The 23,892-nt window shown below is 41.2% G+C and overlaps 1 protein-coding gene across 7 annotated transcripts in view; it reads right to left on the minus strand.

Annotated features, from left to right (window-relative positions):
- KIF13B (kinesin family member 13B) overlaps positions 1-23,892 on the minus strand; it is a 210,455-nt gene that overhangs the window by 44,676 nt on the left and 141,887 nt on the right. For 4 of the 7 annotated variants that reach the window (XR_010113936.1, XM_063610804.1, XM_063610803.1 and 1 more), the window contains exons 23-35: positions 23,276-23,433; positions 21,536-21,668; positions 18,183-18,329; positions 17,542-17,571; positions 15,082-15,181; positions 14,423-14,549; positions 13,646-13,701; positions 11,554-11,678; positions 9,373-9,549; positions 5,998-6,090; positions 2,393-2,545; positions 1,848-1,988; positions 615-668 (exon numbers count right to left, since the gene is read on the minus strand). Coding sequence is in view for 6 of the 7 variants with exons in the window: in XM_063610804.1 (XP_063466874.1) it covers positions 615-668; positions 1,848-1,988; positions 2,393-2,545; positions 5,998-6,090; positions 9,373-9,549; positions 11,554-11,678; positions 13,646-13,701; positions 14,423-14,549; positions 15,082-15,181; positions 17,542-17,571; positions 18,183-18,329; positions 21,536-21,668; positions 23,276-23,433 (1,494 nt within the window). In the remaining variant the exon portion in view is untranslated. The remainder of the gene's footprint in view (positions 1-614; positions 669-1,847; positions 1,989-2,392; positions 2,546-5,997; positions 6,091-9,372; positions 9,550-11,553; positions 11,679-13,645; positions 13,702-14,422; positions 14,550-15,081; positions 15,182-17,541; positions 17,572-18,182; positions 18,330-21,535; positions 21,669-23,275; positions 23,434-23,892) is intronic. The other 3 variants (XM_055295848.2, XM_055295847.2, XM_063610806.1) reach the window with 1 other exon arrangement.

A 23,892-nucleotide genomic window follows, 5' to 3' on the forward strand; every position in this document is an offset into this window, starting at 1 on the left:
GTACTTCACTACAAAAATCTGATTTGGGCCACGTGCAGTGGCTCACCCTGTAATCCCAGCACTTTGGGAGGCTGAGGCGGGTGGATCACCTGCAGTCAGGAGTTTGAGACCAGCCTGGCTAACATGGCGAAACCCCATCTCTACTAAAAACATAAAAATTAGCTGGGCGTGGTGGCACGCGTCTATAATCCTAGCTACTCGGGAGTCTGAGGCAGGAGAATTGCTTGAACCTGGGAGGCGGAGGTTGTAGTGAGCCGAGGTTGCATCATTGCACTCCAGCCTGGGTGACAAGAGCAAAACTCCATCTCAAAAAAAAAAAAAAAAAAAATCTAATTTGGAGTTCCTTTTCTGACAGAAATAGGAAGAAAATTTAGACAGAAGTACAAGCTTTAGCAGAAAAATTGTTTTTCAACCCCAGTAGTCATAGTCTAATAAACTTTATTTTAATTGGCAGATTAAAAGAAATGAACTCTAAAACACTTTCCAGTAAGTTTCACATAATACAGATGAGCAGAGGAAATTCTGGCTTGCAAAAATAACCTGAGATTTGAGAAGATGAAAGCTGAATGGGAAATGGGACTTAAAACACTGATAGAAATAGTTAAAACACCTACCTTGTTGCTGCCTAGACTGTATGATGGAATGAGATCTTGTCGGCTTCCAGACAACTGAAGAAGAAAGAAAGGGGGGTTAGTTCTTTATGCAACAGAACATAAACGTGGTCTAGGCAATGCCAGTCTTTGCCAACCCAGTCAACCGAACGTCAAAGTTGGGTTGCAGCAGAGAGGTTGTCATGACGAAGGCTGCACACTAGTGGTCTTTGGGACATTACTAACATTGAATTGGTTATGAACGATTTTCAGATGAGAGATTTCTGTAAGATCTGGATATTCAGTTCACACTGAGGTCACAACCGGCTGGACCTGAACAAGAGATGTCGCACTGGGTGAGCCCTTCTGTGTGAAAGATACCAGGTTACTGGTTATCCTACCATGGCCTGAGCTTATGATTCCTTTCTCTGGGTATTTGTAGCAACTGTAAATAAACTCACAAACTATTTAAACTATCAGATCCCAAATATTGAATCTCTGCATATATCAGTGTATTTTAATATACCATTTTCTGAAGAAATTAGACGTTATCTGCCTTGAGTTAAAGTGATCTTCCTAAATGTCTGAGATGGTTGGTGGCGTCCAGCATGAAACTCCTATCGCTCTCTCTCCTCTCTCAGATACTAAGGCCAAGGTCATCTGCCCTTTCTCACAGCGCATGTGCTGTAACTCCTCTTGGTGTGAAGTTAGGAGCAAAGTGTCATTTTTCATATCCACATCTTCATCAAATATGAGGAAAAGAGTAATAAATCAAGGGGTCAAGAGCCTAGTTCTTTGTGAAGGATTATTCCCATGTTCAATATGCACATAAATTATATCTATGTTTTTAAAAACAACAATAAACTGAAGCCATTGTTATGAAACAACCCCATGTAGCTGACGCATGGACACCACCCTGGCTGTCTTGTGAACTACTGGTTTGTGAACCTAATCCAGACTCCTCCTCAACTTAAAAACAATTTAAGCCCAGAAAATGGCATTGGCTTGCCATGGGCCCTTGGCTAGTTTGGGTTTAGTTCAACAAACATTCACGGAACACCTCAGTCTATGCTAGGCAGTGGTGATCGGAAGATAAGAAACACCTGAAAGGTACTTAACTGCTACTTCCCCTATAATATTAGTAGGAACAGAGGCAGAGGTGCACAGACCCAGTGGGGTGGAGACCAGGGGCCCTGACATCAGTCCTGGCAAGGGAAGGGTTTCGGAGATGGGGTTTGACGGGTGGAGAAGAGTTACCCAAGAAAAGAGGAGAGGAGAGAAGTCCCAGGCACAGCACAGAGCTTGGTTCCACACACTCACTCTGTTCACATTTGGAGAACTGATACTCCTCCTGCTCAACTTCCCTTTTCCTGTTAACTGTTCCTTCACCGCAACTTCCTGTGAATCAGAAAACATACAGAGGAAAAAGACATGTAAGAGACACACTGCAAAAGCAACACCACGTACAGCAGACTTGCATCCCCCATCTATACAGACGTTCCTAGCTATTTAAACAATGCTGTTACGTGATTATTATGTACTGCATGCCTGTATCAAAACAGCACATGAGCTCCATAAATACATACATCTACTATGTACCCATAAACAGATTTTTAAAATTAAATAAAGGCTGTTACTTCATAAGACAGAATGACCCAATTACAATCACTGGATTATTCACAGTTCATTAGAGTGAACTCTTCAAATGTTAGGTGCAACAATAGTGTGAATTACAGAGTCAAACACAGATTCAGCCTGCATCGGGGCCTCTGCTGCCCGCCCTATCCACACGGTTGGCTAACCTGGCGCAGACGATCCAAAGTCAGGAGGTTTTCTACAGCCAGCACGCTCCTGAGGTACTTTTCAATATAAGCCTCCGAGTCAGCAGAAGCTGGGTTTTCAACATTGGCTGCCATTCTTGCTAATGCTTCCCGTTCCTCCACTCCCTGGGCATCCTGAGGAGTAGAAAGTTATACATTATAAAAGCTTCTTGATCTACATACACACACGTACAAGTGTGCACACACACACAGAGAACGTATTCCAAAATTCCATTTTAAGGTTAGCTTTGGAACGCCAATGCATTTTTCCAAGGAAATAATGAAAAGGTGATTTGGTGACTAGGTCCACTTGAAAGGCTGGTTAATTTAAACACAGCACAGCTGAAACACAGCGCATTCTCAACAAAACTGTTCTCTACTACATTCCCACTGCAAAAAAACAATGACTGGTTAGAAAGGATTTTGTCAACTAGCCAGAAATGCAGCCACCATAAAAACAGTATTTCAGGAACATTACCCCCTGCCCTGGAACTCCTGAGGGACAGAGAAAGGGAAGAGGGGCTGGGGTGACTGCTACACGGGGTGGGAAACAAACTGCCTCCTGGGGAGGAGGCCCGGTAGGGAGAAGATAGTAGACGTAGGGTTTCAGCGCCTGCCACCACGCAGCTCAGGGTAGCTGACATATTCAGAACATGGCAGCTTCTATAATTGGTTCAATCTTCTGCTCAAGTGGCAGAGGCCAAAGGCCTGGAGCCGACCAACGAGAGGTTATCTAGGTAAGTTCTCCTACACTGAGCTTTCTGGTATAGCCCATCCCCAATCCTGGGACGTGAGCTGGCTGTGCATACAAATGGGAGGTGCACAGTCAGAAAGAGGCTTTATTAATGTATTTACTTATTTCAAGCAAAGTGGGCTCTTAACAAATTACTGTTCTCAGGGAAAATCAGATACTTTATTCACTTGTAAATTTCTCATAATAATGCCAAAACTACAAAATGTATATCCATATGCCACTGCATCTTAAATGCCATCAACTGTAAGACAAAATATTTTAAACAAGATTGAGGGGAAAACAAACTCTGTTAATTTTAAGATACCATCAATTATAAGACACATTCTACTTCAAAGATACTTTTAAAAATTTAAATGAGTCTTAGAACAGATAAAATATGGGAGGATTCGTAAGACGGCTTAAGTTCACAAAAACTTTTGTCTTGTACAGTAATTCATCTGAGCCTCGTAATAACCATGAAAAGAAGGAATCATCCTCATTTCCTAGATGACAAGAGGAAGACCACACAATTAGCAAGAGTCAAGACTAGAAACTTAGGTCTCCCGTCTCCTGGTAGGATATTCTTTTCACCCCAACACAGAATACTTTCAGTGCCTGAAGGGAACAGACGTTATCCTAATTTTATAAGGAGAAAGGAATTGTCTCTGGCCTGGGCCACTTCTTTTGGCCATGATGCCCTAATGACTTCTGTGATATCGAACCCAAGGAACTTTTGGGGCTTTTTCATGATGAAATTTGCCTATTAAGGGATCTTTTTATTTTGTTTTTAGGTCTAGATGAAACTTGCCTATTAAGGGATCTTTTTATTTTGTTTTTAGGTCTAGTCTTTACACAATCAGCTTTATGTTTCATTTTGCCTTTATCTTCAGGATTTGATGATGTGGAAACAACGTTTGCCAGCTTGGATGTTTAGCTAACTAACAGCACAATCACATGAGGTTATGTTTATCTTCAAGCTGATCCCCGCCCCCACCCCCCGCCCCCTCCTGATTTCTTTCCTTTTAAAACCCTATCACCTGGAGAATAAAAGCACTTTTAAAAGGCATAAGAAACTAAGTGGGAGAGAAGGAAAAGGGAGGGGAAATGGAGAGAGAAAAGGAAGAAATGAAAACAGTTTCCTATAGCCATCACCGTTTCTCAACTGCATTCAAGCGATTTATAGAGACAAGATCTGAAACAACTGGAAAATATAGAAAATGTTTAGATACACAAACAGTAAGTCTCTAGCTAGACATAGATGTATACTTGTTTTAAATCTTACAAACAAGAGTGAATGAAGCACACAGAGCAATCTATTAAAGACCCAAGACCGTGTAACGACTAACTCTGCAAACACGCTTAATTTTTAAATGTTCTACAAACTCCAAATTAAATAATGAGATGGTTAATATTTACTATGCAAGTCTAACACTTTAAAGATCCAGAAAAGAACTAGTTACTATCCAACATGACTTGAAAGGCAAAAGCATTTTGCAACACAAGATATCTAAAAGAAAGCCTAAGTACTGTGTAATATTTTTCTTTTCCAAAAGCTGATCTCTGGCTGGGCATGGTGGCTCACGCCTGTAATCCCAGCACGGGCAGATCACAAGGTCAGGATATTGACAGCATCCTGGCCAACATGGTGAAATCCTGTCGCTACTTAAAATACAAAAATTAGCTGGGCATGGTGGCACGTGCCTGTAATCCCAGCTACTAGGGAGGCTGAGGCAGGAGAATCACTTGAACCCGGGAGTCAGAGGTTGCAGTGAGCCGAGATCACACCACTGCACTCCAACCTGGTGACAGAGCGAGACTCAGTCTCAAAAAAAAAAAAAAAAAAAAAAAAGCTGATCTCTGTATTAAAATATACACTGTTCACCTATTGTTCAAATACTCAACAGTGTCAGTGGGCAAATCCTAAGCCCTGAAATGACGGGAACTGGTGGTGTTGATGGCATGGTAGGAGGGGCATCTTCTGATATCTCACACCCCCACTTCTCCAACCCTGAGGAAGTGAAATCTCCACCCCCTTGCCCACACCCCCTCTTTGACGGTGAGGGTGGGAGAAGGAATCTTCTCTTTTCACAGAGTCCTTCCCTTAGGACCCTCACTTCTCCTGGCCCTGCAAGGGATGCCCCATTTCCCAGCTGTGCTGGTACCTGGGTGAATGAATACATGTCTAATTCAGGAATCACCTATCAGGAAGTATGGATAAGCCACATCTTCCATCAAGCTTGTGCCAGGGATAAATTTAAGCTCTGCTTCTCTGAATCCTCTGAATATCTCAATTAGTTCAGAAAGAGAAATAATAATAGTACTAATAAAATAATAATCATGGTAACAACAACAGTAGCAATAACATTTTCTCTAGCACATGCACAGCAATTGGTACACATTGTCTCATTTGATCCTTAAAAACACTTTGTGCAAAGGTATCACTAACCCCATTTGACAAGAAAAAAAAAATATGGGCTCAGAGTAATTTATGCAAGTTCACTCTGCTAATAAGTAACAGAAACATGATTTCTGTTTGACTTCAGGATCCAACTGGAATCTCTATGCTGTGCTGCCTCCCTTCCTGGGTACAATATGTTTCTCTTCTGTCATCTTCTGTGTAAAAAGGTGTTGATTTGCTTTTCAAAAGAAAGTTCAACAAAATACTAAAACTAGAACTTTTAAAGCCACAAGTACATTTTACTATGAATTGATATTAGAAAATTCCTCTAAAAATCTACAGCTTCCCTAAACATACACTTTCACTTCGTATGTATGTCATGAGTAGGTCACTTTTCAGGGAGTTGGCTCTTTTTAAGTGTTTATTTTTAGTAAATTCAAATTGTATATCCTTCACCTCTGGAATATTGGAGACAATTTCAAAAGTCACTCCACAGCCAGGAATAGAACTTCGATGAGACATCTTTTTTAGGAGACTCTGTGCAAAACCCTAGAGAAAAACAAAATAGAAGATAAGGTTTCCCACCTGAAAAATTGAGTTTACATTAACAAAAGACAGCATGAAAAATACTGGTTCATTCTAACCAAAAGAAAACAGAGCAGGTTTCCAACATAAGCAAGTGAAATCACCAAGTACAGTTTCCTCAACGTTGTCCTATGGTACGAAACCAACTTATTAGACGCCCACCATGTGTGACAGGTCCTACACCCAACATAGGAAAAATATAGACCACCAAGTCTGTAAACTGGCAGTAGGCATCTGGATGAAATGGTGCTTAAATGCCACAGAAATATAAGCTTGTTGACTTCCACACAATAAAATGACCTTCTTCTAACTAAGATGGAAGCAACGACTGGTGATGCTTACGCTTTTTTTCTCCCCAGCACGATGGACATCTTGTACCATGAATATTGACAAGTCCAGGCATTAAATTCTTGACCAAAGCAAGATCGTTATGAGGAGTGATTTAAGAGTGCACGGTCATTGTTTATGCTGACTGCGCTCTTTGCACAGTTAGGAATTGAACTGTTGAATTAATGCATAGATGACTCATTTCAAGATGCTGTTAAGACTGAACACCCTGCAGAGGTTGAAGAGAGCAGGGATGAGAGCAGAATACCATCAGGGAACAAAGGTAAAGGGGAGAGAACATGAAATGGGCACCGAGCTTTCTCCCCATGCAAAAGGAACGAAAGAAACATGTGAAGCCCCCAAGAAAAGACCAAAGCCAAGCTATTTGGTCTTATACATCATTTCACAAACCTACCTAACGGTAATTTATTTCATATTCAATGATCTTTACATTTTTAAAAGAATATAGCATCTCAGAATGCAGAGAGACCATTTATGTCATTACTTCTCTCCCTTGACTTTAGCCTTGCAGTGCTGAGCCAAGGCTAACTACACAAGTCAAGGTATAGAGATCGCTGTCCTTAGGAGTGGTGAAGGGAGATGTAGATGCTACTATTATCCTACCTTTTGGTTTTCCATTTGTATGGAATTAGTGAAGCTGACATGTGTGTATTAGGGTCATGTGGAAGGTCCTATTCTTGTTATAAAGAAGAAGAGAGCCTTCCACATGACCATTCTTAGGAATGAAATATCTGAAATTGAGAGAGAAAATGGCATGCCTTAAAAATACTTCCACATCATTTCAACCAGGAAAAAAAAAAATATGGCAACCTATTTCCCTACAATAGAAACAAAAACCAAGCGACATGCGGCAACTATACAATATACCTTTTCTGTCAAGGACCCTGTAGGGCCGGTGGTTGTGCCAGGTCAGTCCCAGGGCCTGGCAACCAGGATGTCTAATTCCGAAATGGAAAATCGCTCTTCAAAATGCTCCTCATGAGCAGTGTGTCTTTTTCAAACCCTCACAGACTTATGAGAAAAGGAAGACAGAGAGAGTGAATGGGAGCACACCATATACATCTATAGCTAACCCCGTGACCTGGATTTTATTGATGTTGGATTGCCAAGCTAAAGAGCTGCAATTTTAACAGCATTACCGCCAGTCTTCATTTCAAAGATTGATATCAGTGTGACATTTAGAACTAAAGATTAATTTTTAGGGGTGGAGATTACATCTAGGAGTTTGTCAACCATGACTGTGCTCTTTTAAATGAAAAGATTTTCATCTGTACTGGTTTTAGTCAGTGTATTGAGAATGCCTCAAAAAAAGGAGATAAGACAGTTAAAAGGATCCCCAGACGCAATCTCCCAAATCCTTATATTTGCAAAACCAGTAACAGAAAGAAATTTGTTTGTTTGTTTGTTTTTTTGAGACAGAGTTTCACTCTTGTTGACCAGGCTGGAGTGCAATGGTGCAATCTTGGCTCACCGCAACCTCTGCCTCCCGGGTTTAAGCAATTCTCTTGCCTCAGCCTCCTGAGTAGCTGAGATTGCAGGCACCCACCACCACACCCAGCTAATTTTGTAGTTTTAGTAGAGACAGGGTTTCTCCATGTTGGTCAGGCTGGTCTCAAACTCCCAACCTCAGGTGAGCCGCCTGCCTCGGCCTCCCAAAGTGTTGGGATTACAGGCATGAGCCACCACACCTGGCCTTAAATTCTTACCTAGAAGTTTTGTACTAAACCCCTTCATATGGCACATGGACCTTCATAATCCAGCTCCAACTATGCGAGAGCCACGCTCCTTGGCACAGGCAGGACCCCCAGCACATGGAGCTCCTAGCGGTCCCTGATCCTGCCCCGTCCTGCCCTACCCTCCCCACTCTCTCTGCATGTGTATTTCCTCCTATCCACGGAGCTGCATCTCCTCCTGCTCTGCCTGGCCAAAGCCCTTCCTCTCTAAGTCCCAGTTCAAATGCTGCCCTGCTCTCTGAAGCGCTCCCACCACCCCGACTCCCTGGGGCTGAATTCTTCCTTCTCTTACCTGCATTCTCACCACAAGTGATGAGGACCTGCACCACGTGCTCAGCTCAGGCCAAGAGCAGTTGCCTGTTACGTATCTACCTACGCAAATCAACTTGGCTCTTTAAGGACACAGACTTCTTTTTTGTTTGTTTTTTGAGATGCATCGCCCAGGCTGGACTCAAACTCCTAGGCTCAAGTAATCCTGCTGCCTCAGCCTCCTGAGGTGCTGGGAAAGCAGGCGCGCGCCACTGCACTGGGCTCATTTCTTATTCACCTTTTTATCCCAAAGCCAAATATACAAATCAAAGACTGCAAGAGGTAAAAGGTCTGGAATGCACCCTGGCAGCATGGCGAGACCCCGTCTCCACAAGGAATACAAAAAATTAGCCGGATGTGGTGGCACGCGCCTATGATCCCAGCTACCGGGGAGGCTGAGGTGGAAGGATCGTCTGAGCCCAGGAGGTGATGGCTGCAGTGAGCTATGATCGCATCACTGTACTCCAGCCTGAGCAACAGAGCAAGACTCTATCTTAAAAAAAAAGTCTGGAAAGAGCAGAGTAAAAGGGAAACTCCTCATTTGACAGGGCCCAGATGAAAAGGCAACAACCAAACCACTGACCTTGTCCCTGACAGGGCTGTGTGGTACCCAAAAGAATAACCATGATTTGTGAATCTGCCCTAGGAAAGATTCAGTGTAAGAATACTGTCCAGGAGCAAGTGACATATCTGGGGCTTGAAGCAAGCATGGGTACAGGACAGCAGCAGTCACCTGGAAAAGAAAAGCTCAGTGCTTCTGGGAGCCTGTTTGGACAGAAGTTAAGAGCAAGCACTGCACGGCCCTACCCTCAGGATGCAACTGTGGTTAGAGTCGTTTCTTCCACTGAAGACTAACCTGCCGGCCGTGAACATTGACACAGATTCTCTTGCGTAACACCAGTTGCATGTCAGCAGGGTGGCTGAGCTGGACCGTCACACGCACGATCAGGAACAACCGCTCGTCTGCAGGCGTGCCCTTGCTGAGCTGAGGGCAGCTGTGCACCGCGGAGTCCCAGGAGGCTTCTGCTTTCGCCTGCAGAGAAGACAGAGAGGAAACAGATTTCTCTCTTCTCCAGAAACATGAAAACTCTTTCAAGGAAACCACCTTGGCTCAGGCTGAAAGGGCACATGCCAGTCACCAGCAAAGTTCTAGTATCACAGCTGCCCTGAAAAGACAATGGAGTGTGACAGTGTGGCCACAATCACCTTAGCCTGAAAAGTACAGAGCAAGATGATCCTGGCTGGCTTACTTTTAAAATTTGTATTAAAAAATGCTCAAATGTCAAGAAAAGTTGGAAAAATTCAGTCGAGTGATCTGTACCCCTTTCATCACGATGCACCAACTGCTACCATTTGGCCACTTCTGCTTCTTTTTCTCACAACTCACACACACACATTATTACTTTTGCTAAACCACTTTCAAGTAAGTTGCATATCGCATCTAGGAAATTTAACAGCAATACACTATTATTTAATATAGAATCCATATTCAAATTTTTCAATTTTCCCATCCCGGAACCACACACTGCCTGTAGTTGTCACGTTTCTCTAGTCTACTCTAATCTGCAATAGCTCCTCGGCCCTTCCTTATCACGCTTGACCCTGCTGAACTGGAAGGGTGCCGGCCCACTATTCTATAAAATGCACAGCCGCTGTGTGTCGGACTGACTCCTCACTGCTAAGATTCAAGTTTCGCTTCTTAGGGACACTATTAAGTAATGACGTGTCCTCAAATATCACGTATCAGCTTTCCTTCCTGAATATATTTCTTAATTTTTCAAACATACTCAAAATTAGAAAATAAACTCCTGTGAGATACCCATCACTCAGATTCAACCATTAAAATCAAGATGTCACCACATTGTTTCACCTATTCTTTTCCTTTTTAATAAATCCTGGCCGGGCGCGGTGGCTCATGTCTGTCATCTGTTATCCCAGCATTTTGGGAAGCCAAGGCAAGTAGATCACTTGAGGTCAGGAGTTCGAGACCAGCCTGACCAACATGGTGAAACCCCATCTCTACTAAAAATACAAAAATTAGCCAGGCGTGGTGGGATGCGCCTGTACTCACAGCTACTTGGGAGGTTGAGGCAAGAGGATCACTTGAACCTGGGAGGCAGAGATTGCAGTGAGCTGAGATCACACCATTGCCCTCCAGCCTAGGCAACAGAGCGAGACTCCATCTCAATAAAAAAAAATTAAAAAAAAAAAATAAAAAAGTCCTTACAAAATGATTTCAAAGCAAATCCCAGCCAGGCGCAGTGGCTCACACCTATAATCCCAGCACTTTGGGAGGCCAAGGCAGGCGAGCACTTCAGGTCAGGAGTTGAAGACCAGCTTGGCCAACATGGTGAAACCCCATCTCTACTAAAAAAAAAAAAAAAAAAAAAATTAGCCAGGCATGGTGGCACACACTTATAGTCCCAGCTGCTTGGGAGGCTGAGGCAGGAGAATCACTTGAACCCAGAAGGCAGAGGCTGCAGTAAGCCAAGATCCTGCCACTGTACTCCAGCCTGGGTGACAGAGCAAGACTCCATCTAAAAACAAAAACAAAACAAAAAAATCCCAAAGCAAATCCCAAACCTGGTGCCATTTTACCTCCACGCACTTCCGCAGCCCCTGCTTCCATCTCTCACTGGTTGAGGAACAGAGAGAGCCTCAAGCTCCCGACCGCTGCTGATCTGAACTGCTCACACAAGCTCAGTACAAGTTACCAGGAAAGGAAGGAAAAGGTGAATGGATGTAATATGATGTTCAAGCTCCATTCTTCTGGAAGTCATGATGAAAGGTTTTCCTTTATGTATTTTGAGAAATGTAATACAAGCACCTCACCTACGTAGGAAGCCTAACAGAAGAACAGGCCAGAATCACCCTCAGGTGCCAAGTTCAGAACACCACAGCAGGATAAGGACTTGTGGCAAACATTAAAAAACAATCATGCACTGGCATGATTACCTTATTAATTGTTTCAAAAAGCTCGAGGAGAGGTTAAGGAAACCACTTTTCATCTGATCGTTCCAAGTTACACTTTCCTTACCTCCCCATCATGCTGCTTCACAATCTGCAATTCAAAGAACTCCTCTTCTTCTTCCCCAGTCAAGGTCGCATCCCATCCACCAGCTTCTGGGTCATCAAGATTATCCTGAGAGCTGAAATCATCAGCTAAAAGCAAAGAAGTTCCATTAAATACTGAGATCATTTTCAAGGATAACCAGTACCAGCTAAATTTCAATGTGATTATTAAAATTCTTCTGCTTCAAATTTCATTTGCTTTTTGCTCTGAAATCTTACATGACACTGAAGATGACCACTTAAAAGTTCACAGATCTTAGAGATAAGAAAGTGCCTCAAAAAATGATCTCATCCAATCTGCTACACTTATGCCTTATTTTACAGGGAAGGCAAATGAAACCAAGATACCTAAGAGGTTACCCAAGGTCATCTCATCAATGTCAGTGACTGGGTTATAACACAAATTCCCTACCATTTAGTGCACTGAAGGAGTCAGAAATGAGCAAGGGTGATTCCAGGCACCTGATAGCGACATTCAGCAGAAGGTTCCATTGGCTGCATGGGCTGGAAATGGTAGGACTGCAACATGGCCCCCTGGCTCCTCAGGCCTGAGCCTGGCCCTCCCCACTCCCCTTCACCTGGAGCTCCTGGGCAGACCTCCAAAGTTCCTTTTCTAGGAGGTGGGCATGGGGGGACCGAGAACATGTACCATGCTGACCAAAGTCCTGATGATCCCCTCAAATGCCCAGACTAACATGTCTTCCTTAAGCTTATTGTCTTTCACTTTCTTATGCACATCCCTGCCTGCACCCAAATACAAGCACCTCACCTACGTAGGAAGCCTAACAGAAGAACAGGCCAGAATCACCCTCGGGTGCCAAGTTCAGAACACCACAGCAGGATAAGGACTCGTGGCAAACATTAAAAAACAAACACCTTCCACCCCCCATCAGGCGAACAGACAGTGGCTGTATTATTCGGTATGATTCTCTAACTCTATGCATAGAAAAATCTTCCATTTAAATAAGCTAAGTGGCAGGAGATCCTAAATGCCTCAAAGATTGCATCTCACTGTCAGCTAGGTGGGAGTAAACCACGGAGGACATCCACACTCATCTATTAAGGAGTGTTAATGTTAATACATAGTTCCGCAGATGTGTTAGGAATTTAACTGCTGACTTTTAACTTATTTTTAGATCCTTAATCTACCTTTCCATTTTCTATTTTCCCTCCTACAGGCAGAACTTCTACCGGCAGAATATATGTAAAATGTATCCAGGCCAAAAATATTTTACATGGTGGTGAATGGGAAACAGAAAAATGAGTTTTTTTTTTTTTTTAAACAGGTAATACAGGGATGAATGGCACAAGAACTCCTAGAAAAAGTGAGATATTTATTAGATAATGCTAAGAAAACACCACAAGAAGGAAACATGCTTCATAAGTGTCGCTAGTTATTCGTCCTCTCCAGAGAGAAATCTTTCCCCAAGAATTAAAGAAGAGGCCGGGCGCAGTGGCTCACGCCTGTAATCCCAGCACTTTGGAAGGCTGAAGGAGGCGGATCATGAGGTCAGGAGATCGAGACCATCCTGGCTAACATGGTGAAACCCCGTCTCTACTAAAAATACAAAAAATTAGCCAGGCGTGGTGGCACAAGCCTGTAGTCCCAGCTACTCGGGAAGCTGAGGCAGGAGAACCGCTTCAACCGGGGAGGTGGAGGTTGCAGTGAGCTGAGATCACACCACTGCACTCCAGCCTGGGTGACAGAGCAAGACTCTGTCTCAAAAAAATAAAAATAAAAATAAATTAGAAAATATTTTCAGTGCAGAAAAACACTGCTACCATCCTAACACCGGGAGAGCAGAGCATCCACATGGCACCGTGAGCTGCAGGGATGAGAGGTGAGGAGTATGGTAAAGCACGCCTATTACTGTCATAAACATGAGACTATGACACACAAATCAGTCCATCTGCAACCAGGAGACATGGACATACGTCAAACTGGCTCTAGCCTTAGGCGGACAGAATTGCCTCACGATGCACTTGGTTGGAATCTACATGTTATGTAGGCACTAAATTTTCAGAGGTAGGCCTTCAGAACACACCTCCTAACTTACCATTTAAGTCCAGGAATATAACAGGAATGTGTGTCTCCATCCCAGGTACTGGGGTCCTAAAACATGAAGAACAAATGGTATCTGCATCAGGTTACTTTCTCAGTGGCATGCACCTAGGAACACAGCCTTAATGGCATTCAGGGCTGTTACAGGGCAAAGAGGTAATAACCCTGGCCCTGATTTTACTCTAATCCAGAAACAGAGAGGCCACAAAGCCTCCACTGTAGCTGCTGCTTCACACCCTGACATTTGAACTTAGCCTTGTAAGACTCTACCTGTTTATAGTGAACTTCTCCTGTTTAAACCTACTTTCTTATAAAATGATATACTTAAGGGCTCCCTCTGGCTAAATTTACTATTTTTAATTTCTATAAAGTAGCACAGAACATTTGCTGACAGTACAGTTTAAGCCAGCACCAAAACCAAAATCGAGTGAAGATGCAATTTTCTTATGACCGAACAGTCTTCTAAGGGAATGACCCAAGTAATTAACATATTAACTATTTTTTTAATGCTAAGTGCAGTGGTATTAAATATTGATTTAAGTTCTCAGAAATCTTAATGACTTTGGCCAATAACAACATTATTTAATAAAACAGTTTTAGGCCATAGTTATTCAACTCATGAAAATAATTTAACAGTTCCTTTAATTTAAACAACATTTCCCCCCATGCTATTATGACTCTTCCATTAACCGTAGCACACACAAAATTCAAGCTAAAAGCAAGTGGCTTGGTGAGCGTTCAGACCTCACAAGACGCACCACAGGGTTCATACCATTCTGCTGGGGCCCCTGGAATACCACTGCCAGCAGAGGGGACCATCACCGCGTTCCTCTCCTCAGTTAGGGTCAGCCGCATCTCCAGAAGCTGCGCTTCGCGGTCAGCATCATCCTCTGTTTTATCTAGAACATCAAGAATGAGGATTCAATGCCAAAACTTCACTTGCCATTTATCTTTTTGTCCTGAGTAAAGTCTGGATTTGCCTATATTTCAATTATTAGCTCACAAGTGCTCCCTAGTGATAAAAAACTAACCCACAGCTAGAGAGGTCAAGTGGGCTCCTGCAGAGAGGCCATCTTCAGTTCCTGGAAGGCCTACAGAGGGACCGCACAGGAGTGACTGGTCCAGAGTCAGAGGACTTGAGCCCTTTGGGTAAGAAAAGTTACCACCTTCCTTTACGTTATCTTTGAAGGACCATGTATGCTTTCTGCACTGTATTTTCTCTTTCTTTGTGGGGGGTGGGAGGAAGACCTCCACCAAGATATGACAGCTGGGTAAAGGATATGACATAAACAAAGAGTAACACTCATCTGCTCCTGCCATCCCCATTACTGATGTGTTCATCTGGTTCTTAACTGATGTGGCTACAAAGGGAGAATAATTAATTATGCATTGATTTGCAGAGGAGAAAAATATTCTATTTGTTTTTCCTACCACATTTACTGACAAGCTTTTGCAATTGTTGATCCAAGTACTCCTGACGTTTTGTTAATGCGTTTAGCCATTTTCTACGAAGTCTCTCTAAATCTCGATCCTGGAAGCAAGCAAGGAAAATCATATTCAATGTAATGTCAAGATAATCTATCTGAAACTGATGCTCTATCTCACCTTACTCTACTATGCCTTGGAAAGGTAAGGTAGTATACAATAATTTCTTTATTGCTACCACAAGTTGACTGCACCCATCATTCAAAACAGCTATTTTCAGAATTTAAAGCATTATTTTCTAGAACAGAAAGGGCATTCTCACGTATCCAGAACCAGTTTTATTTCTAATGGCTTGGAGGTAGAGCTTTAAGCACCTGCAACAAAAATCTTCTAAAAGGTCTCTTTGTTGGATAAAACCCATAAATAGGACTCAATAATCTTCCAATATGGCTGGGCGTGGCGGCTCACACTTGTAATCCCAGCACTTTGGGAGGCTGAGGCAGGTGGATCACTTGAGGACAGGAGTTTGAGACCAGCCTGGCTAACACAGCGAAACCCTGTCTCTACTCAAAATATAAAAAATTGGCCAGGTGCGGTGGCTCACATCTGTAATGCCAGCACTTTGGGAGGCCAAGGCAGGCAGATCACCTGAGGTCAGGAGTTTGAGACCAGCCTCCCCAATATGGTGAAACCCCACCTCTACTAAAAATACAAAAATTAGCCAGGCGTGGTGGCGGGTACCTGTAATCCCAGCTACTTGGGAGCTGAGGCAGGAGAATCGCTTGAACCTGGGAGGCAGAGGTTGCAGTGAGCCGAGACCATGCCATTGCACTCCAGCCTGGGCAACAAGAACAAAACTCCATCTCCAAAAAAAAAAAAATTAGCTGGGCATGGTGGTGTTCACCTTGAATGCCAACTACTTGGGAGGCTGAGGCAAGAGAATTACTTAAACCTGAGAGGCAGAGGTTGCAATGAGCCAAGATCACTCCACTGCACTACAGTCTGGGTGGTAGAGCAAGACCCTGTCTCCAAAAAAACAAAACAAAACAAACAAAAAACCACTTTCAATTTATATACCTTAGCATAATCAGAAGAATCTTTCAACTTTTGTAACTTCTGCTTTCTATATGTCAACATAGGCTCTTGAAGACAACAACATGTAAATGCTTCTCTCACTTGTTTTTGTGCATTTTGTGGGGCGACAGGTAGGGGAAAGAGGGGATGGGGTTGTCATCAACAGAATAACAACCCACCAGTCAACACCTACATGAATATCAATCTTACCTCATTTCCTTTTCTAATAAGGTTACAAGACTGGGTAGGTCAGTGGAATGCTGCAGATACAGTGTGTCTGGACTTTACTAGGGCACTTAACCAAATAGCCTATGACATTGTTGTGGACAAGATGGAGAAACGTGCGATGCATCTACTTCAGTGAAATCACAGAGGACTCAAATATCACATCCAAAGAACAGTGATTAATGTCAGCTTGAAAAAACTCTCTATTGTTGTGCCATAGGACTCTGTATTTAACCCTATCTGATACAGTGTTTTTATCAGCGACTTATAGGAAAGCAGACATTTCTATCAAATTAGAATGATGCAAAACCAGGAAAGTGACTACACGGATGACATAATCAGGCTCCAAAGAGCCCTGACAGTCCTGAACGATGACTAACAGATGAAACTGCACAGACAGAAACAAAGTCTTGCAGGAGGTTAGGAAAAGAAAAGAAAGGAAAAAAAAAAAAAGATTCCAAATGCTGTATGATTCCAGGAAGTGGGGAAGAAAGATCTGGCTTAAAAAATGCAAAATTCGGCCAGGCGCGGTGGCTCATGCCTGTAATCCCAACACTTTGGGAGGCCAAGGCGGGTGGATCACAAGGTCAGGAGTTCGGGACCAGCTGGGCCACCATGGTGAAACCCCATCTCTAGTAAAGATACAAAAACTTAGCTGGGCATGGTGGTGTGCACCTGTAATCCCAGCTACCTGGGAGGCTGGGGCAGGAGGGAAGTTGCAGTGAGCCGAGATCGCACTATTGCACTCCAGCCTGGGCAACAGGGTCACACACAAAAAAAACAAAAACAAAAAAAAAAAAATGCAAAACACCTAGTGTTGACTGAAGCTCAGAATGAGACAACTATAATAGGGGCAACGAGTAGTGACTCACTCAGGAGAGAAAATGTCCAGGGAAGAGCATCCAGAGAAACGGATCTTCAGGGAGCCTGGCTGGGGAGCTCCAGGTTTGGAAAAGGATCTCAGTCACGAATGATTTCCCACTCCTAACACACTTTACAGCCTACGAAACAACACTCAATGTTCCCTACTCTGTTTTACTTTACAACAACAAAAAAATCAGTATGAATTGTTTAATCCTTAAATAACAGTATAGCCAGATCCAGGAATGTGTAATTATATACTTTAATCATGCTTATTTGAGATGAGATTAACAGGTGCTAAATTACCTGGTAGCTGTCCATGTCTTCCTCTTCCTCCTAAAAGAAAAAAACACATTAATAGAACTGAATTATTGATTTCTCCAAGAATCAGGCTATGCTACACATTCTGACTCTTACCCATAATTTATATTTTCCAATTGAATTAATATACTATTTCATCTCCCACCTACCCACACCCTCACTCTGGGTTTTACAGTTGTCAGGAAGTTGGAGCCGCTCACAGAAGAGTGAAGCACACTCATTTGACCTTTTCAGGAACCAGTGCAATGCTCTCCCTGCTGGGTTTATAGTCCCACTCACCAGGGGAAATCAAACACCTGCTGGCAAATAGTCTTTACAAGCCAGTAGGGGGTTTCTCCAGAGGGGTGGGGTGATGTTGAGGAGTTAATCACTAGCAGGCACTGTGGAATCTGTGGAGGCTGAGACGTTTTAACCCTCAGCTTGCCACCTACACCAGGGCAAAACCAGTAATACAGTCCGATGCAGTGATTCCATGAAAATGCAAGACACAAAAAAAAGACAGCAAAGGTAAACAAAGAGATTCATGGAAAGAATTGTTCACAGAAAGCAGTTTTCGTACAGGTTCCAAAAGGCACTCTGGTCTGATTTTGTCTTTCAAGAAGAACATAACAGGTATAGAAACTTACATGGAAGGTCTCATGTGTTCTGGGGGCTCTGAGCGGTCTAACTTTGACACATCCAATGCCAACAGACAGTATACATTCTTCCATCAGTGGTAAAGTCCCAGATTCCTGCACCGACTTCACTTCGACGTGAACTCTCCGGGACTGCCCCTGGGTCACAGACAATTTAGAGTCTTAAAATCAGTTTCTTGATTTCCAAAAATTTGGTTTAGAGAGACCCCTACAGGCTGATGTTGAGAAAAATGTTTAATTCAGACACTGTCACCACACCTTATTGTTAAGCATTAAAATACAAATTTAAAAACAAATAGGGAAAAATCATTTCCCTTTTAAGTGGGCTAAAAAACACAATAAATATATGTTTACATATTCTTTCAATAAGAAGTAACATTAAAAAATTCTAACAAAGGAAATGCAAACAGTTGGCCAATAAAAAAGTTCAACTTACTGATAATTAAATAAATACAAATTAAATTAAAGCATGATACACCTGTATTTTCACTTCCTAAATTGCCAATTATATTTTAAAAGAGGAATTTCCAATGCCCTACATTTATGAAACAATTTCATACACTGTAAGTGGGAATTTAAATTGGTGCAAGTTTTCTGCAAGGCAATTTGACTTAAAAATATAAGTTCCTTTAACCCAGCAATTCAACTTTCTAGAGAGCTAAGTAAATAATCATACATATACACAAAAAATCTTAAGCACTTTTAAGAACAAAAAATTAGACACAAATTGAATGTGTAATATTTTATACATTCAATAACTTTATTATTTGCTTTATACAAAACAATAACTTTAAACTGTGAAACATATAATGAAACACTATACAGTTGTTAAAGTATTACTGTAAAAAAACATATGACATGTTAAAGTACCAGTAAATATAAATATAAATATAAAATCAGTAAATATAAAAAAATCAGTATTAGTAAATATCAGTAAATATGTATAAAATTTGTATATAAATATATAAAATATAATTTACTGATATAGCAGTATATATCATTAATATAAATATGAATATATAATTATAAAAAATAATCAGTAAATATGATTGTTTACACTGTTTATCATGTGAGACTTGGTATACATTTACAATGGAGTAATATTTTAAAAGAGAATTCACAGTATTCCCAAATTACTGACTTCAAACTTGGTTTATAAATTTTAGAAATGCAAAATAGTATTTGAAAAATGGAATTTAAATGTTCAATTGCAAGTCAATTACTCTTGCCCTCTTCTATCAGATTTTAGTTCCCAAGAGCTCTGCACGATCAGGAAAATCAGCTCAGGCAACCCCTGATCCTATCAAGCTCCATTTGAGTGGTTGGGATACAGATGTTTTCTGATTTAATATCATCAAGGACTAAGCCTCAGATATTTTGTGGGAAAAGTCCTAAAGAAAATATTTTAATAGCCTAAACAGTTTTGTCATTTCAATTAGCTACCTTTTATTTGCTTAGTTTGCCTGAGCACCTTCCGAAGTGATCTATTTTGAATCTGTGCCTAAGTGTGAAGGGTGAAGTGTGCACTTTAAGGGAAGATTCCTAAGGAGAGGGAAGAAAAGGAGAGAAAGGATCTGGCAGTGGTTTACTGTTCCACAGAAAAACGTTTAAAAGTACACTTAAACTATTAGACAGAACTTCTTGTCACTGCTCATATTTGACCATTTATTTCTACAAAAACAGCACTTTTCACATGGTTAATCAGTTGTCCTCTGCCACCTTCCTGTTCAAGAACAATACAACCCAATTTTCAAACATATTACATTCAAATGAGCCTAGCATTCAAGGCCCTCCGAAACCAGCTGCCACAAGCTTCTGCAACCTCTTCTCTTCCTGTTTTCCAGCTCTTTCTCCATATGACTTTCTATCCAAATGGACCTAATTTATGGCCTCTGTGTCTTTATTCTTGCCATTAAGTTGGTGCAAAAGTAACTGCGGTTTTTGCCATCATATAAGAAAATCCTTTCAGAACTTGCATGATTTTTTCAGCATCAAGGTAAAGAGGCATATCCTTCAAAAAGCCCTTTCCTGATAAACCAACATTTCTTTGAACACTTTTAGTAAAGGGTTTCAGAAGTATGACAAATCCTTAAATATCCAATTTACACTAAATCATAAATTATCCAGTCTTGCCTTCCAGTAGATGAATTTCTAAGGCTTCGAAGAAGATATATGTTTTTTTTTAACGGATGCCTAGAAAAAGATGTTCTTCACACCCTTAAGAATTCTATTTTATGTGTATAACACATGCTTTCATTTAAACTAATCTCCTTTCACTTTGCTAAAATTTATTTGCTGGGGTCAGAGAACAAGTGTTTATCATCATACTCCTCTTAAAACATTTGGAAACTTCAGCATGTAAGCAAATGTTCTCTTTCCTTTAATTTTCTCTATTTTGCTTTGAATGCTTTCTACACTCATTTTCTAGAGCAATTCTAGTATTTTACTACTGTTTTAAAGTATGGAAACTCACAGAATATGGCAGTCTCCTAAACAATGCATTAAATTATAGCAAAAAAAAATTCCAAATCCTGTATACAAATTAAATTAAAAATTTCCCTCTCACAGTTGGCAGCACAGACTCTGCGGATGCATGTGGGGTTAAGTGGCCTCTCCCATATTCTTCTCTGCTCTGTGGATTCTGGCATGTGTATCTACCCAGCTGCGTGTACTTAACACCTGGCATGTCAGGCCCTGTGCTTTAAACATGCATCTCTCTTAATCCTCACAGTAATCCTATGAAGGTGGTGTTATCATCATGCCTACACAACAGGCAAAGGCAAGAGGTTATTGAACATGCTCAGGGATAGACAGCTAGGACACTAGAGAGCCAGAATTGAGCCCAAGCATTTTACAGTCTGAATGCTTATTATTTCTGGCATGTCACATAGCTTCTCCTTGTCTTCCTAGATGTTCTAAAGCTGTTTGATATGTTTGGTTTATGTCCTACAAATCAATTCTAAGTTTTCCTTTAAAGTTTATTTTTTTCTTACCTAACACTAACAGAACTGGTTTTTAAAATATTATAAATAGCAATATTTGGCTGAGAGCAGTGGCTCACACCCATAATTCCAACACTTTGGAAGGCCAAGGCGGGAGGACTGCTTGAGCCTAGGAGTTCAAGAGCAGCCTGGGCAACAAAGCAAGATCTCTGTCTCTCTACTGTATTAAAAGAAAAAAAAATTTAATAGCAATACTTGTGACACGAGATAGGAGAATTTTAATGTAAGAAATGGACTTGGCCAGTCTAGATTTCATTATTGCCAACATTTCCGCTAAAAAGAAGCCAATATTAAGCTTTCTGGCACCAAAGAAACTAATATAAACATTCACAATCTTGTTACCTGCCGGAGCTGGAAGATTCCTCCTGTTGGGACATCCTTTGCAGAAATCACTTCTACAGGGCAGTATTCACCATTCTCATTCTGTTCCAAGATTTGAACCCAGAATTCCAATTTCCTGGTCACTTCACTCCATCTAGGAAATAGGCGAAGTTCTTGGAAAATCATACATTTCTATTTCATTACAGGCAGCTTAGGGTCCTACGCACATAAGAATTAACACTGAAAATGACCTCCAGAGTAATTCAGAATGATCTGTAGTTCAGCGAGTACCATGCATGTACATACTGGCAAGAATAATGGAAAGCAAAGTTAAACTCACAATATCAGAACTAGAAATGGCTCCTTTGTTCAAAAAGATATGACAAATCTATCTCAAAGACGTTACTCAAAAATTGGAAATTCTGATCAGATGTACAGAAGCAGCAAGTACATAGCCATAAAAAAAATACAACCAAACAAAATCACGTCCCTTGCAGCAACTTGGATACAGCATGAGGCTATTATCCTAAGCAAATTAATGCAGAAATAGAAAAGCAAAAACCCCATGTTCTCGCTTATAAGTGGGAGCTAAACACTGGGTATTCACAGACAAAAATATGGCAACAACAGACACTGGAGACTCCCAGGAGGTGGGGAGCAGGGAAGTGAGCAAGGGTTGAAAAACTACCTACTGGGTACTATGGTCACTACCTGAGTGACAGGATCAATCATACCCCAAAGCTCAGCATCACACAATATACCCAGGTAAACAACCTGCACATGTACTCCTGACGGGTGCAGACAACAGGGTTGTCTTTTCGTAACAGACAAAGGTAGTGCCATATGCTTCAGTGATGTGCCAAGTATTTTTCTCAGATCAGTAAGAGAATCAAGGAAAAAATCTCAAATGTCACTTTCTAATTTAGTATTTGCTAAACTATCTAAATGCAAAAAAGAAAAAGAAAATCTAGTTTTCATCTATAATTAGATGAAAAGCACAAACATATGCAATTTCATCAGTCCCTTTTAATGCTTCCTTTTAAGTCCACAAAGAAGCCTACCTCTTTCCAACACTGATGCCACTCCAAGCTATGAGCTAAAGACAACACTAGAGTGAATCTTGATCCATCCTCTCTACAGCTGATTAATTAAAAGTAATTCATAACGGTAAGTCACTATTCTCCAAAATTCATTTCACTGTTTCTTCTTAACCAGCTACAAATTGAACTTTCTTCCATCATTCTCTGCAGTCCACTTCCCTAAGGAAGTTTAATTGTGTGATTAATACCCTGGAGACACTGCCATCCCTCCAGGGAACACTGGTCATGCTCAGAAAATAGTAACCTCTATAAATGGCAGTACTAATCTCTAGCAATTTTTAAAAATTATAAATGGAATCTAGCCAGTCATGGTAGCTCACGCCTGTAATCTCAGCACTTTGTGAGGGTGAGGTGGGTGGATCACTTGAAGTCAGGAGTTCAAGACTAGCCTGGCCAACATGGTGAAACCCCGTCCTTACCAAAAATACAAAAATTAGCCAGGCATGGTGTGCATGCCTATAATCCCAGCTACTCGGGAGGCTGAAGCAAGAGAATTGCTTACTCCCAGGAGGCAGAGGCTGCAGTGAGCCAAGATCGTGCCACTGCACTCCAGCCTGGGTGACAGAGTGAATGAGACTGTCTCAAAAAAAAAAAAAAAAAAAAAAAAAAAAAAAAAAATTACATATATATAAATGGAATCAGATGAACATCTAATATTCACCTGTCCCGAAGACTACGTGTCTTTGCTTGGATGATTCCCAAATCCCACAGGGCGGGGTTTTTCCGGGGATCGTTTATTTTATGTCCATATACTTCAATTGCCAATGCTCCTTCGGAAAGATGCTCGATAAAGTCTTCGGTGATGTTAACAGAAAACTCCTGAAACACAATAGCTAATTACAGAAGAGCAAACTCTTTCTGGTAATCTTATGATTGTTTATACCAGACATCACATACTTAATTATATCAGGGAGAAAAATAGAAAATGGAATGTTTTAGTTATACAGAACTATCATCTAAAACCCATAATAGATGCTCAGATGGCAAAAGGTTCTTGACTTTAAACATAACTATAAATCTGAATTTTTTTAAACTTTTCACATCAAAAGTCTAGTATGTAAGACCACCTTTGCATTCTATTTTGTTAGCAATATTTTGGGAGCTATTTTTAAAAGCATAATTGTATAAAGTGTTACAACACCGATCTATAATGTGTTGATATAAAAGTTATATGCAATAAGGTAGTGTGCTGCAAAAACATTTTTCCCCACTTTTTAGAAAATTAACTATCTCTATTAGGAGAATAATGAAATAAAATCATTAGCACCAAAAAAAGAC

The sequence above is a fragment of the Symphalangus syndactylus genome, chromosome 10 (genome assembly GCF_028878055.3).
Source record: "Symphalangus syndactylus isolate Jambi chromosome 10, NHGRI_mSymSyn1-v2.1_pri, whole genome shotgun sequence".
NCBI classification, from domain to species: domain Eukaryota; kingdom Metazoa; phylum Chordata; class Mammalia; order Primates; family Hylobatidae; genus Symphalangus; species Symphalangus syndactylus.